We start from the raw sequence: 15447 nt of genomic DNA, 5'->3' as shown, positions 1-15447 counted from the left end.
TGTGACGTCACTTCCTGCCCAAGGTCCTGCATCGTGTCGGACGAGCGAGGACACATCGGCACCAGAGGCTACAGTTGATTCTGCAGCAGCATCAGCGTTTGCAGGTAAGTAGCTACATCGACTTACCTGCAAACGCCGATGCTGCTGCAGAATCAAATGTAGCCTCTGGTGCCGATGTGTCCTCGCTCGTCCGACACGATGCAGGACCTGGGGCAGGAAGTGAGTGACGTCACAGCGTGATCTCTCGAGAACACGCTGTGTGTCTGTGCACTGCCAGAAGCTGGGTGGTAACGAAGAGAAGTGGATGATGCTGATTCGTCAGCATCATACACTTCTATTCACAACACCCAGCTAGTAAAAGAAGTAAAAACGCCCCGATGTAACGAACACAATACACGCCCAGTTGTACTTTAGAAAGCCTCATTTGCATAAATATAAAAATGGTCATAACTTGGCCAAAAATGCTCGTTTTTAAAAAAAAAACAAAAACGTTACTCTTATCTACATTGCAGCGCCGATCTGCTGCAATACGAGATAGGGGTTGCAAAATCTGGTGACAGAGCCTCTTTAATGCATACTTGTAAAATCTGTTTCCTTGGCCCGAGTGCATAACATTATATTTATCCACTTTAAACTGAATATGCCATTTCTCTGCCCAAACCTCCAGCTTCCCCAAATCCCTCTGTAGTATTACATTATCCTCCTCTGTGTTGATTACTTTACAGAGCTTCGTATCCTCTACAAATACTGAAATTATACTCTGTAAACACTCTACAAGGTCATTTATAGACATATTAAAAAGAAGAGTACCCAATACTGACCCCTGTGGAGCCCACTGTTAACCTTAACCCAATCTGAGGATGTAATAATAATAACCACCCTCTGTTTTCTATCACTGAGCCAGTTGTTAACCCAATTGTCATAGATCATTTTCAGAAGATCACATTGGTGAAGCCTGTGGTTTCAGACCACCACTGATTCCCAGAACAAAATAACACTTTTTAGTGATCAAACCCTTTGGCACTGCTCAAAAGATTTCTGCTCCCTAAAATCTGAATAAATATTCAAAGAACGTTGCCATTGCTGTAAGGCTTCGTTCACGTCTGCATCGGGACTTTGTTCAGGTGTTCCGTCTGAGCTTTCGTCAAGGGAACCCATCAACGGAATACGGTTTCCGTTTGCATCACCATTGATTTCAATGGTGACGGATCCGATGCAAATGGTGTCGCTGTTTAAGGGTTCTGTCGTTTTGACTGAATCAATACCGTAGTAGATTTCACTATTTATTCCATCAAAGCAACGGAACCCTGTCAAAGGTGACAAACGGAAATCATTAGCAAAGTTTCCGTCACCATTGAGATCAATGGTGAGGGAAACAGAAACTAAGGTTTCAGTTTTCCTTTCCGTTGAGGGGTTCCGCCGATGGAAACCTGTCTGAACCCCTCAACGAAAAGACAACGCTGATGTGAACAGGCCCTTACTGGCTCTTGCTCCTTTTGTGGATGTTTCACAACAGCGACTAATCCTGTGCCGTGCCTTTTTAGTCTTTTGGGTGTTAACAGGCTCTAAAATATTGTGTTGATAAATAGGAAGCAAGTGTCCTGCGACAATTTTCAGGACTGTCTTAAAAGGTTTTAGCTTTATTTATATAAAACTGGAAACCTCCCTGAAGCCCTCTTCTCTCCCCCCCCCCCCCCTTCAGTGGGACATTGCTAATAGATACATCTTGTCAATGGCAGCTAAGAACGTAAATGAAACAAACTCTCCCATTTTGACACAGGAAGTCATATTCTAACCTAAGAGTTTATAAAATGCCAGAAATGATTAGTCCGAGAAACTTCCAGCTGCTATTCTGATAAACTCTAGATTTTAACCTGTACCTCTGGTATGACATACACAGGCTAATAACATATAAGGCAGTTACATCCCATATATATTTGACTTGGAGAGTCGGCTTGTAGTAGATCGAATAAGATTAATAAAACTCTCTGTGGCTTTCCTATAGCTTGACACTAGATTTTTAGTGTGCTACGTTTTATGTGACATCTACTAATATCTACTGGATTTTAAGAATAATCTGCGCAGGAAAAGGCATTATCATTCTAACCAGATTAGGCTCCGTTCACACTTCCTGTTTATAATGGAAGCCATGACATTTTGGCCAATCTGTCGTATGACGCATATCAACAGCACCTGATGAACCCCATTGACTTCCAACAGGTTCCGATATGGTGTCCTTTTGACGGAACTGCTGTAGACGCTTCTAATGGCAGTGTGAACAGAGCCTAACACCTGGTGATTTTCTTTACAATCCAACGTTTTAGTTGTGATTATATCTAAAATCTCTACATGTAAACCCAGCATAACAAGCTGCATTTGTCTCCGTGGATACAGCCGATCAGAATCCCAGTCAAAAGCATGATGCAAATGCTGTTATCTTTTATGTAAATGCATCACTTCCTCAAATGAGTTGTCAGTAATGTGGTGGTTTTTTTGGTGACGTAATCTTGTTTGTGTCTGAGTGGTGTAACGTTTTTTTTCTGAAAGTTCTTCTAAGGCCAGTTTCATACAGCTGTGATACAGACACGTTGTAGGGGGCCCATATTACATCGCCCACACTCTGATCCCATTCAGTTTGGTGGGTCCGAATACTGAAGCTTTAATAAGGATCTTAAAATGCTGCCATATTACATCTGTCTGAAACTGGCCTTATGAGAAGATCTCTGATCAGCAATATGTAGTCATAACTATATATCATGGTCCCATATAAAAAAAAAAAAAACCTATGGAAAGAATTCCGAGGTGAAATCCTGAGCTACATGAGACTTCACCTGAGAGTGCACATTGAAAGCAAAATTGTCACCCCAATCTCACCTTGTTTTCTTAAAAACTAATGCCAAATCGCGGCCTCCAAATGAGAAAAACTTGACGTTTTATAGTGAGGAGATAGTTCACGTCTATCTGGTAGCAAGACCAGAACTGAAGTATAAAAATATATTTTATTGTACCAGCTGTGACCTAACATTCTTCATTGATGTCACATAGAGAAAGACATATTCGCTTATATGCTGTATAGTCAACCATCTTTGTCTTTTTGTTCAGGTCTTCTTCAATTAGTCATACGAAGTGACTACTGTAACTTGTCTGGAGTGTCACAGATGCCCTGAACCGTAGACACATTGTGACCCATTGTTGGGTACCCTGAGCCTTGCATACAAAAGGGACAATGATTTTAAAAATCACTTTTCTGCTTTGTAGCTATGTGATACCCGGGCCTCACCACTGGTCAAAGTTATATAGTTAAAGGTTGAATAAAGACACCGGTCCATCAAGCCCAAACTATAATCCTACTGTGTTGATCCAGAGTAAGGCAAAAAAAAACTTATGAGGCAGATGCTTTCCTCCCGGACTACAAATAGGGCACTCAGAATAAATCCCTGAATCAACGTCCCATCTCTAGAATCTAGTACATACAACTGGTGATATCTTTCAAGAACGGTATCTAGACCTTTCTTTGAATTTGCTCAATAAATTAACAATCACAACATCCTGTGACATGGAGTTTCAAAGTCTCACTGCTCTTACAGTAGATAATCCCCGTCTATGATTATGGTGAAACCTTCTTTTCCCTAGGAGCAAAGGATTTGTCATCGTAACAGGTCTAGGTGTAAAAAGATCAAATGAGAGATGTCTGTACTGTCCAATTGTACATTGTAATTAGATCGCCCCTAAGTAGTCTTTTTTTCAAAACTGAATAGCGTCAAGTTTGATAACCTTTCTTGGTACTGCAATCCACCCATTCCCTTAAATATCTTGGTCGCCCTCTTTTGTACCCACTCTAGTTTAGCTATGTCCTTCTTATACACAGGTGATCAAAATTTGACACAATATTTTTTTTAGTAAAGTAATTTTTATTGAGAACATTTTTCAAATTGTTTTACAATACAAACAAAAGGGGCCTCAGCCCTCCAACCCACAAAAACACAATAAAACGCAGTGAGATATTTGAGTCATACAGATATGAATTTGAAACAAAGTCGTATATCTGGTATTAATACAAAGTAGTAACCTCTCTAGTTTCCAGTAACCTCTCAAGAACTAGGATTTAAGGGCACTGACCATCTTGCCTTCCTCGGTGCACCATATACATTGTACGGGGACAAGGGCGACCCATTAATCTATGCCTCTTTTGCTGCATCTTATGATTTTATTTGCCTTGGCAACAGCTGCCTGGCACTGATGTCAAAAGTTTTATGAAAGTACAGGCACACTAACTTTAGCAATGTCATAAGTTTTGATCGGTGGGGGTCCAAGCACTGAGACCCCCCTCCGATTGCTAAAACGAAGCAGCAGAAATGCTCAGGTGAGAGCTGAGCTGCTTAGTTTCTGATCAGCAAGCCAAGTGAGCTATGTATGCTCATAGACTTTCTGTGGAGCCTGTACACCAACCGCTCGGCTTCCTGAGGAAAGCTAAACAGAGCCAATCAGAGAATAAGCGGTTCAGCGCTCACCTGAGCGCTTCTGCTACTTCGTTTTAGCAATCGGAGGGGGTCTCAATGCTTTGACCACCACTGATCGAAACCTCTGACATGTCACTATGACGTGTCAAAAGTTTTATTGAAAGTACATGTACACTTTGAGTTTTCTATTCACCAATATCCCCAATTCTTTTTCAGTAACCGTTTTAAACCAGTTTTTACTATTTAATGCATAGTTGTAGAATTTGTTTCCTTGGCCCAAGTACATAACCTTACATTTATCCACATTAAACTGAATTTGCCATTTCTCTGCCCAAACCTCCAGCTTCCCCAAATCCCTCTGTAGTATTACATTATCCTCCTCTGTGTTGGTTACTTTACAGAGCTTAGTATCCTCTACAAATACTGAAATTATACTCTGTAAACCCTCTACAAGGTCATTTATAGACATATTAAAAAGAAGAGTACCCAATACTGACCCCTGTGGAGCCCCACTGTTAACCTTAACCCACTCTGAGGATGTAATAATAATAACCACCCTCTGTTTTCTATCACTGAGCCAGTTGTTAACCAAATTATACATGCACCAACCTTTTATGTGGCACAGTATCAAATGCCTTTAAAAAAAATAAGTCTAGATACACCACAGCCTAAGGGCCTGTTCACATCAGCATTGCCCTTCCGTTGAGGGGTTCCGTCTGAGGTTTCCGGCGGGTTAACCCCTCGACGGAAAGGCAAACTGAAACCTTAGCTTGATAATGGTGACGGAAACGTTGCTAAAGGTTTCTCTTTGTCACCATTGTGACAGGGTTCCGTTGTTCTTGACGGAACCAATAGTGCAGTCGAGCGCTATTCATTCAGTCGAAACAATAGAACCCTGTCACAACGGTGACAAACAGAAACCTTTAGCAACGTTTCCGTCACCATTGAGATCAATGGTGAGGGAAACGGTAGCTAAGGCTTCAGTTTGGCTTTCCGTTGAGGAGTTGACCCGACGGAAACCTCCGACAGAACCCCTCAATAGAAGGGCAACGCTGATGTGAACGCAGCCTTACCCAGGTCCAGTCTAGCACTTATCTCCTCATTGATTGGTGTGAAAGGACCGATCCGTCATAAACCCCTGCTGATATGGCGTTATATGTTTATTTTCTTTGAGATACTTCAAGATGGCATCTCTTAGAAAACCCTCAAATATTTTACCCACAATAAAGGGCCAATGCCAAAAATAAAAATACATCTCAATTTACCTTTCATTTGTCTCCTGAGCTCAGTATAAGACTGAAGGGGATTTGCAGTATATGACCACTAACTGCTTCTCCAGCTGCGCCTTACCAACAAATGGGGCACCTCAGTTTGAGAAGCACTGGTTTAGTGGGATGATCATCGATAATAATGACTCTTGTATCTTATTATTGAATATGTCTGAATGTTCTTGTTTAAAAGTATAAGACACGTGTATGAGCTTCACTCTGAATAAATTTTTCTCTGTAGGTATTTCTGGTTCGGAAAATCACTCCTCCTGACAACAATCAACTGTATGCAATGAAAGTGCTAAAGAAAGCTACACTTAAAGGTGAGTTCCTTTATCCAATATACCTAGAGTAGACATTATAACCATTAAAGGGGTTTTTCATTTATAAGAAATTGATGGCCTGTCCTCAGGATCAGGTATTGATGGCCTATCCTGAGGATAGGCCAACCATTTCATAACTGGAAAACCCCTTTAATAACTAAACCCTCAACTGTGAAAGACCATGACGTTCAACTATACTTCTTAACACTGAACGTTTGGGATGATTTCCGTCCCAAATCCCCAAAAATAGATGTATTACCTACTTTTAGGGGAGCGAGGGGATACATACAGATATTATCTTTTCACCTTTGTGGCCAACTATGCATCCAGAAAGTGTATAGTACAGATCAAAGCTGATCGTGGCATTCAAAGGGAAAATGGGAAGGAAGAATCCCTGTGAAATGATCGAGGGACATACCTTATATGGGCAGATAGCCCAGAGTCCATTGAAGGACGCCGAGGCTGTCTGACCATATTTCCTGTTAGAACATGCTTAGGTATGTCCTAATAACTGCCTTTGTCTTATAAGTACACAGGCTAATGTACTAGCATAAAGATATATACCAGTACATAAAGGTTAAAAATGTAAAATTGAAATCCCCTGTGGGATTAAAAAAAAAAAAAAAGTAATTTTATGTAAAAAGAAAATCCATACAAAAAATACACACAAATGCATTTTTACAATAAAGTTTATTAAAGGGGTTTTCCCATCTTGGACATGTATGGCATGTCCACAAGATATGCCATAAAAGTCTGATAGATGTGGGTCCCACCCCTGGGAGCCGCACCTATCCCTAGAATGGGGCCCCTAAACTCCGTTCTAGCTTGCTCAGCCCCGCTGCCTCTCGGCCACTTCCTGGTTAGGTGGTCGGGTGTTATGGAAACAGCCGAGTGCTCGCTGAGTTACGCTGTTTCCGTAACTCCCGTAGAAGTGAATGGGAGTTACTGAAACGTTGTAGCACGGAGAGCTACGCTGTTTCCATAACTCGGTAGCTACATAAACAGCGTAGCTCGCCGTGCTATGCTGTTTTCGTAACTCCCATTAACGTCTATCAGAGTTCCGGAAACAGCGTATCTCAGTGAGCTCGGCTGTTTCCATAACTCCCGACCACCTAAGGGCTCATTCACACGAACGTGAATCTCGTCCGTGTGACGGCCGTTTAAACAACGGCCGTCACATGGACCCATGCATTTCAATGGGGCCGTTCACACAGCGAGCAGATAAAGGCATTTACTGTTACTTTATACGGAAAATCCATTTACCTCAGATGTGGTTTCATATTTTGCAAATCCATCATCAGATCTCAGCCCCGTGGATTGTCTGAGTCTGTGAGGCCATATAAGGGGAAAATGAAAAATACCCAACATGACCCACATTACAGCGGTCACCCAGGGTCCTGAAGAGCAAATCTCCTTAGTTATATAGTGATGCTATACATGGCAATTTTTAAATGTCGAGTGGCCATTCAGAGTTGTGGAGAGCCCCGTGGGAGCTGAGATGGCAGCCATATTTGTTGTACCTGTATTCTCTTATTGAAGCCACTAGTAGTAGAGAGCGCTTTAAATCAGGACGTCAATGCCCCTGTAAGTGATATCCTTAATTTCAGAACGGGGCTGACGGGAAGGTGGCAGCATATGTTAAGGGGGTTTTGAGGTTTCCAAAAACATGACTGCTTTCATTCAGAAACAGCGCCTCTCCTGTGCATGGGTGGTGTCTGGTATTGCAGCTTAGTCACACTGAGATGATCACCTGACATAGACAGGAGCGGCGCTGTGTTTACCCTGATTCTATTAAAAAAAGATCATGCGAGTTGATTGAGGACTAGAGTTCCGCCTCATGCTCATTACCATATGTTGTGTAGCTCACTTCATTTCAACACCCCCCCCCCCCCCCCCGCGTACCCCTGTATGCTTCAAGATGTAATTCATAACCATAGACTCCCTATTAGTCAGACATATACTCTATAAAGAATTTATAATATATCCTAGATCAGGGGAAAGCAACCTTCGCTACTCCATCAGTTGTAATACTACAACTCCCGACGACAAGGTTGAAGGACCTGTGGGTGACGTCACGCTGTCTGCTGTGAAAGAAGCCGGGTGGGAACGATGAGAAGTGTATGATGCTGATTCGTCAGCGTCATACACTTCTATTCACAACGCCCAGTTGGTAAAAACACAATACATGCCCAGTTGGAAATACAAGAAAACATGCCCAGTTGTCCATTGAAAAGCTCATTTGCATAAATATAAATTTGCTCACAACTTGGGCAAAAATGATCGTTTTTTAAAAAAAAAAAAACTTTGCTGTTATCTACATTGCAGCGCCGATCACATTCAATAGGAGATAGGGATTTGATAATCTGGTGACAGAGCCTCTTTAAGGACACAGCCAAAATCTGACATGTCACTTTATGTGATAACTCTGGAATGCTTTCATGCATCCAAGCGATTCTGAGATTTTCTCATGACACAATGTACTTTGTTAGTGGTAAAATTTGGTCGATCTGTTAAGTGTTTATTTGTGAAAAACCCCAAAATTCAGAGAACATTTGCAAAAATTAGCATTTTCTAAATTTAAATGTAATTACTTGTAAGACAGATAGTAATACCACACAAAATAGTTACTAGTTAACATCCCCCATATGTCTACTTTGTTTGCATCGTTTTTTTAAAAGTCCTTTTATTTTTCCAGGACGTTACAAGGCTTAGAACTTCAGCAGCAATTTCTCACATTTTCAATAAAATTTCAAAAGGCTATTTTTTCAGAGACAAGTTCAGTTCTGAAGTGGCTTTGAGGGCCTTATATATTAGAAAGTCCCCATAAATCACCCCATTTTAAAAACGAGACCCCTCAAAGCATTCAAAACAGCATTTTGAAAGTTTCTTAACCCTTTAGGCGTTTCACAAGAAGTAAAGCAGAGGGGAAAATTAAATTTTTCATTTTTTTTGCCAAAATTCATTGATAATAAAAAAAAATCTTTAACACAAAGTTTTACCAGAGAAATGCAACTCAATGTTTATTGCCCAAATTCTGCAGTTTTTAGAAATATCCAACATGTGGCCCTAGTGCGCTACTGGACTGAAGCACAGGCCTCAGAAGCAAAGGAGCACCTAGTGGATTTTGGGGCCACCTTTTTTTAAAATATATTTTAGGCACCATGTCAGGTTTGAAGAGGTCTTGTGGTGCCAAAACAATGGAAACCCCCCCAAAAGTGACTCCATTTTGGAAACTACACCCCTCAAGAAATGTATCTAGGGGTATAGTTAACATTTTGACTACACAGTTTCTTTACTTATTGGAATTAGTCTGTAAAAATGAAAATCTACTTTTTTTTCCAAAAAAATAAAAATTTAGAAATTTGTAATTTTTACAAGGAATAAATTAGAAAAGGCACCCCAAAATTTAAAACCTCTTCTCCCGATTACGGCAATGCCCCATATGTGGTAATAAACTGCTGCTTGGACCCACGGCAGGGCACACAAGGGAAGGAGCACCATTTCGATTTTGGAGAGCAGATTTTGCTGGAATAGTTTTCCGTGCCATGTCGTGTTTGCAATGCCCTGGAGGGACCAAAACAGCGGAAACCCCCGAATAGTGACCCATTTTGGAAACTACACCCCTCAAGGAATATTTCTAGGGGTATAGTTAGCATTTTGACCCCACACGGTTTTTGCAGAATTTATGGGAATTATGCCCTGATAGTGAACATTTTTTCTAATAGCGTAGTCGACAAAACCCCTGCACAACTGAGACAAACGGAAACCATTGGTACCGGATCCGTCACCATTGAAATCAATGGTGATGGAAACGGAAACCTCTGGAACGGAGCCCTGACGCAGATGTGAACGAAGCCTAAGCTAGTTTTTCCAGGGATAACATTTATGGGGGGATTTCAGTCTCAAGTTAAGAATTGACTTTGCAGTTGTTGATAAGATGTAGGTGTAGTGGTTCTACTGATTTATTTTTTACATTTATTTATTTTTTTACCCCCTTTTTTTTTTTCTAGTGAGAGACCGAGTAAGAACCAAGATGGAGCGGGATATTCTGGCTGAAGTTAATCATCCATTTGTTGTCCGGCTCCATTATGGTAAGAACACTCCATGTAGAAATTATTTCATATTCCATGTTTCTCTTAGTGCTATCTTTGATATTGCATATCCATGACTAAATGTTATTTGGCAACAGCTTTCCAGACAGAGGGGAAACTTTACTTGATCTTAGACTTCTTACGTGGCGGAGACCTTTTCACTCGTCTTTCAAAGGAGGTCAGTGCAGAAGATTCATGTCTGCCCATAGCATCAAACCGTTCTCCCATAACTATCCTGACCTGAAACTCATGCTCATTCCTGCTGCTGTTATTTATCTTCAGTACAGAAACATGTAAAATGTGCAACCTATGTTTCTATCTTTTTTTTTTTTTTTGTACTTTTTATATTCTCTTTTAGGTAATGTTTACTGAGGAGGATGTGAAGTTTTACCTGGCTGAGTTGGCTTTGGGTTTGGATCATTTACATAGCCTTGGAATCATTTACCGTGATCTCAAACCTGAGAAGTATGTACCTCAATACTTGCTCATCTATCTGTTTGGTCGTCATGAATGTGCGCAAATCCGCAATGGTCTTGCTTGGATACATTTTGCTGACCAATAATTTGGATTATTAGTCTGTCAGACAAATTCGCATCATCTTTCATAGTTTGAATTTATAATGGGGTGGCATGTCGCAGTGTCATGTCGGCTGTTCAGGAGTAGCCGGCACCAGGTGACGCAGAGCAGCCGTTTTTTTTTTATAGAGGAAAGAGACAGGTAGATGGAGGTGGAACGCCACTTTAACATACCATTCAATGCGGAGCCATATATCTGTCAATATAGAGACATATTACGTAGTCTGAAAGGCGGCGCAGAACAGATCTATCACAGAATGGAATGAGTACACAGTGGGTTTTTTTAATGACCAAAATCTTTCCTGAGAACCACGGCACAAATTGGGTACCAGTTAGTGATTCATATCTGTAATGTGATTCACTGTCTGCTCATACCACGGCAGAATGCAGGTAATTGAATCTTCACTGCATCAGCATTGTCCTGACTTTAATTTTACTTTTGAGGGCCATGAGTATGTTTGATACTAATATATTGACCGTATTGTTTAATGACTGTATATTTTTAATCTTGCAGCATTTTACTTGACGAAGAAGGTCACATTAAACTAACTGGTAAGACTTCTCCTGTTGAGACTACACAGCTTTCTTCTAATACCTAGACTGTTATGTTTCTCTCTCTCTCTGGAATTTTTCACATTTTTCTCGCTTTATGCTGGTCTCATAAGGTTTTCCCTTTGTTTTTTATTTCTTCAGATTTTGGACTTAGTAAAGAGGCAATAGATCATGAGAAGAAGGCATACTCGTTCTGTGGGACAGTGGAGTACATGGCTCCTGAGGTGGTGAATCGTCAGGGCCATTCACACAGTGCAGATTGGTGGTCCTATGGAGTTCTCATGGTAAACTGCTTTCGTGGGACTGGGTATAAAGAGCTAGAAACAACTGAGCAGCTTTAAATGTGTGAATGTGCCGTTGTAAGTTCCCCTCCGTTCTTAAAAACTAATCTATAAGCACGCTAATACCATGATCACAACTCTATAATCTCTTTAATATCATGCTAGGCTTACTAAGGTTATAGAGTTCCTGTGGTAGCAGAGGCACCTGCATTGGACAACTGTCATAATTTAAGCTGCCCGTACACTTTAGACAGCTGATGGCCGAACGTCCGACAGCAATTCTTCCCAACTCCCCCCATACACATTTACGCTGCATGTGCACGTGTTCTCAATAGGGAGAAAGCTAATGCCAGAAACCTGGCAGCGGCTTATCTCCTTACAAACAAAAGAATCCGGCATTTTGAAAGCCAACATGCCCAATCCTTCTTTCTCCCGATATTTGCTGTTGGGACACCACTATACACCAAAATCGGCGGGTTTGGCCTACATTCATCCACTGTGTATGGCCACCTTAAGATTGACTAGTCTGTTTGGTTGAAAGTTTATCGCTGTGCAGAAGAATACTACAGAATACGTTACTTTCAGTAGGAACTCCAGTATGTGGCTTATCTGATATACATCACTACCCCTTCCGGACTCCAGCAGTCAAGAGCGAAAAAGTGTATGGAAGAGAGCCAGTGGTGGACCAGAGTTCTTTTATTTTTAAATATGATAATCAAGATCATTAGAAAATAAAGCGCCATCAAGATGATCACAACCGACTATAGATAGAACCCTGGCAATAACGGGGTCAGGAATGAAATATGAAACTGCACTTATTTTTTTTTAACAGATTTTTCTTTTTTTCCTCAGTTTGAGATGCTTACTGGGTCCCTACCATTCCAGGGAAAAGACCGTAAAGAAACTATGACACTAATCCTAAAGTAAGTTACTGACCTTACATAGAAAAACAAAGTGGTAGAATTCTAAAAGATAAAAATATTTCCAAAATTTTTACCGTCTCCTTACAATTCAATCACTATACACACTTGTACTACTCATGCCCACGCTGTCCAGTGGTGACCGTTATTTCTTGTTCATATCATTGGGGGACACCGTACCATGGATATAGGCCCTTGTTACTAGAAGGCTGACACCAGGTAGGGAAAGTCTTGGCTCCGTCCAGGCAGGCGCCTTTCTCACAGAAACTGGCTAAATCAGTTTTAGCCTAGGAGGCAGATGTGACCTGATTCTCAGGTCTGCTGTAATTTTTTATTTTAGTTTTATTTTCTCAGCTGCAGGTCTGTTGTCATCCTGTTCACAGCCTAGTAAACCCCCTGTGGGTTCTCGGATGCTGGGCCGTTTTCTGCATTGACTTTCTCTCACCACCGGTCCCCTAAATTGTTTGCATCAGCAGATGGAGTGCCAGTAACACCACTATATGCGCGTTTATTGAGGAAGTAACCCGAAGTACACCCAAAGACCCCACAGGAGACCTTAAAGGGGGTATTCCTTAATGGAGTCCTATCTAAGTGGGCATGCTTGATTGGGATAGTGAAGTCTGTATATGGGGATATACCGTCGGGAACAATGCTGCATCTTATTCCTTGCTGGCTATCAAGACTTACACCACATATGGGACCATTCTGCTCTTGTTATCAGTGAGGTAACAAGCGCTGTACAATTTTGCACCTCCTACACTGGCCTACTAAGTCAGCGTTGCAGGCTGGATCATTTACGCCATCACTTTATTGGATACCTGGAGGGAGACTTCTCTGAGAAGGCGGGCTTAGGAGCAAGGCGGCTGTTTCCAAAGCAGAGACTCCTCAAGGGACGGTCCTTTCTATCCCAGCGGCATTGCTTCAGCCAGCTTCCAGGTGCCGGCGCCATTTTACAGCGCTGCTACATAGCAAGGGGTCTCTTCTCAGCTCTTGCTCCAGGAGCCATTTTCTTCAGCCTCTTCAGTCTCCTGCCAAGCCGGCACAGCACCAGGGTACTGGTAGGCCAGCCTTAGGGATGAATGGTTTTTTTCTAGGGGTCTTTTTAGTTCTTTTTATAGGTGTAGCTTTTCATACGGGTGTACTATTCTCCCTAACACTGTTGCTTGTTGGTTACTTGTCTGTTTTTCTGTTACCCTCCCCCTTGTGACATGTCTTCATCTCGGGAGAATCCCACCAGGCAACCGACACAGGTTGTCATGGCTAAACACTATGCCTGTGGCGGGGGTAATAAAAAGTTTACATACAGTCAGCCTACCTCATTTGCCCAGGGTGCTACCCCCTTCCATGTTGTGGCACCCCTGAATGGGCAGAATCCTTTCCTAAGGCCATAGGTTACCGTTACAAACCCTCCCAAAACATGGTAGAGTCTTTAGAGCGCTTGCCTTATTAGATAGGGGCAAAACGCCTTCCTTTCCCTTGGATAATATATAATCTACCACTCAGGGTAGATTGCTAGAACCCATAAAAGGCACAGAAGTAACAGGGACAAATCACGCTGCTTGTCAGGTTACCTTCTAGGGTCTCCTATTAGAGCCATCAATGAAGAAGCTTCTTCCAATCAGGTTAAGTCTCTATCCTCTAGTGTATCGATTCGGAGTCAGAACAGGACTCGCAATTAACAACTGCCATGCAGGTGTTGATACGTGCTGTCAGGTACGCCTTTTAAGTAAAGGATAACCCAATCACCCCTTCTTAGGAAGAGGCACCCTTACAGCGTCATGTTTGTTTCTTGGCTTCTCCTACTGCTTCTGTACAAACTGATTTAGGCCTCATGCACACGGCCGATTATGGGTATGGCCGACCGCTGGCGGCAGCAGACAGCCACCCGCATTTTCGGCCCGTGCTCACATTTAAAGTATGGGCGCACGGTGTGTAAAAAGCAAAAGATAGGACACGTCCTATCTTTTGCCAAGGTTTTCTTGGGCCCAGACACCATCCCGCAAATATACGGGAAGGTGTCCATGGTCCATAGAATTGAATGGGTCCAGAATTGCACACCGTAATTACGGATCAATTCTACGGTCGTGTGCGTGTGGCCTTAGCCAGTGTTTGTGGGAAGGGTATGGCGTGTGTGGCGAGACTTTTCCTACCTAGTGTCAGCGGCCTATATCCATGGTGCAGTGTCCCCCAATTAATTCAATAAAACTTTTTTTACAGTGCGTACAAAAATCCTATTTTATTAGCTGTACATTTTAAGTTGGTCAAATCCTTTTTAATGCTGAATTTAAAAAAAAGTAAGTTCAGACCATGTGGAAAAAAGTACTTTAATTTTCATTTTCTGATATATAAGACTCTAAATCTTCTAGCAGTGATCAATCTTTTACCTTTTTGTTTTCTAGAGCCAAATTGGGGATGCCTCAGTTTCTCAGCAGTGAAGCTCAGGGTTTGTTACGATCTCTCTTTAAGAGAAATCCTACTAATAGACTAGGTACGTTTTTATCTACTTTATCAAAGTGCAACATAGTTTTTTTATGCTTTTACATATTTAATTAACGGAAATTATTTTTGTGTTGATGGTTTTTATAGGTACAGGCAGTGATGGAGCAGAAGAGCTAAAGCGCCACTCATTCTTTTCCACCATTGATTGGAATGTTCGTATTCAATGACAGTATAGCTTACATCTAACAACCGTAAACCCTGTTTAAGTCCATTCACATCACATTGTTGCCCTACGTTCCGCTTGTATACTAGAAAATCTCCCGACGTACACCCTAAACGTGTCCATAGGGCTCCAATAGCCTAGCGGAGACCAAAAGAATGTCCTCCAGGCTGGTATACGTCGAAATACCTGTTTTTGTTTTGTTTTTTTAAATGGCAGTTTATAGGTGACGGATACCAGAGAATGGTGTCACAGGCAAATGTACAGTTAGGTCCAGAATTATTTGGACATTGACACAATCTTCATTATTTGGGCTCT

The 15447-nt window shown here is 41.7% G+C and overlaps 1 protein-coding gene across 1 annotated transcript in view; it reads left to right on the top strand.

Annotated features, from left to right (window-relative positions):
• The window catches only part of RPS6KA1 (ribosomal protein S6 kinase A1), a 121220-nt gene that overhangs the window by 91750 nt on the left and 14023 nt on the right, over nt 1–15447 (top strand). The window contains exons 4-12 of the mRNA XM_075853455.1: nt 5970–6051; nt 10062–10142; nt 10241–10320; nt 10501–10607; nt 11232–11269; nt 11411–11553; nt 12403–12473; nt 14870–14958; nt 15057–15121. Of these exons, the coding sequence (XP_075709570.1) occupies nt 5970–6051; nt 10062–10142; nt 10241–10320; nt 10501–10607; nt 11232–11269; nt 11411–11553; nt 12403–12473; nt 14870–14958; nt 15057–15121 (756 nt within the window). The remainder of the gene's footprint in view (nt 1–5969; nt 6052–10061; nt 10143–10240; nt 10321–10500; nt 10608–11231; nt 11270–11410; nt 11554–12402; nt 12474–14869; nt 14959–15056; nt 15122–15447) is intronic.

This window comes from Rhinoderma darwinii, chromosome 2 (genome assembly GCF_050947455.1).
Source record: "Rhinoderma darwinii isolate aRhiDar2 chromosome 2, aRhiDar2.hap1, whole genome shotgun sequence".
Lineage (NCBI taxonomy): Eukaryota > Metazoa > Chordata > Amphibia > Anura > Rhinodermatidae > Rhinoderma > Rhinoderma darwinii.
This window is presented reverse-complemented; position numbering and strand designations above follow the sequence as displayed.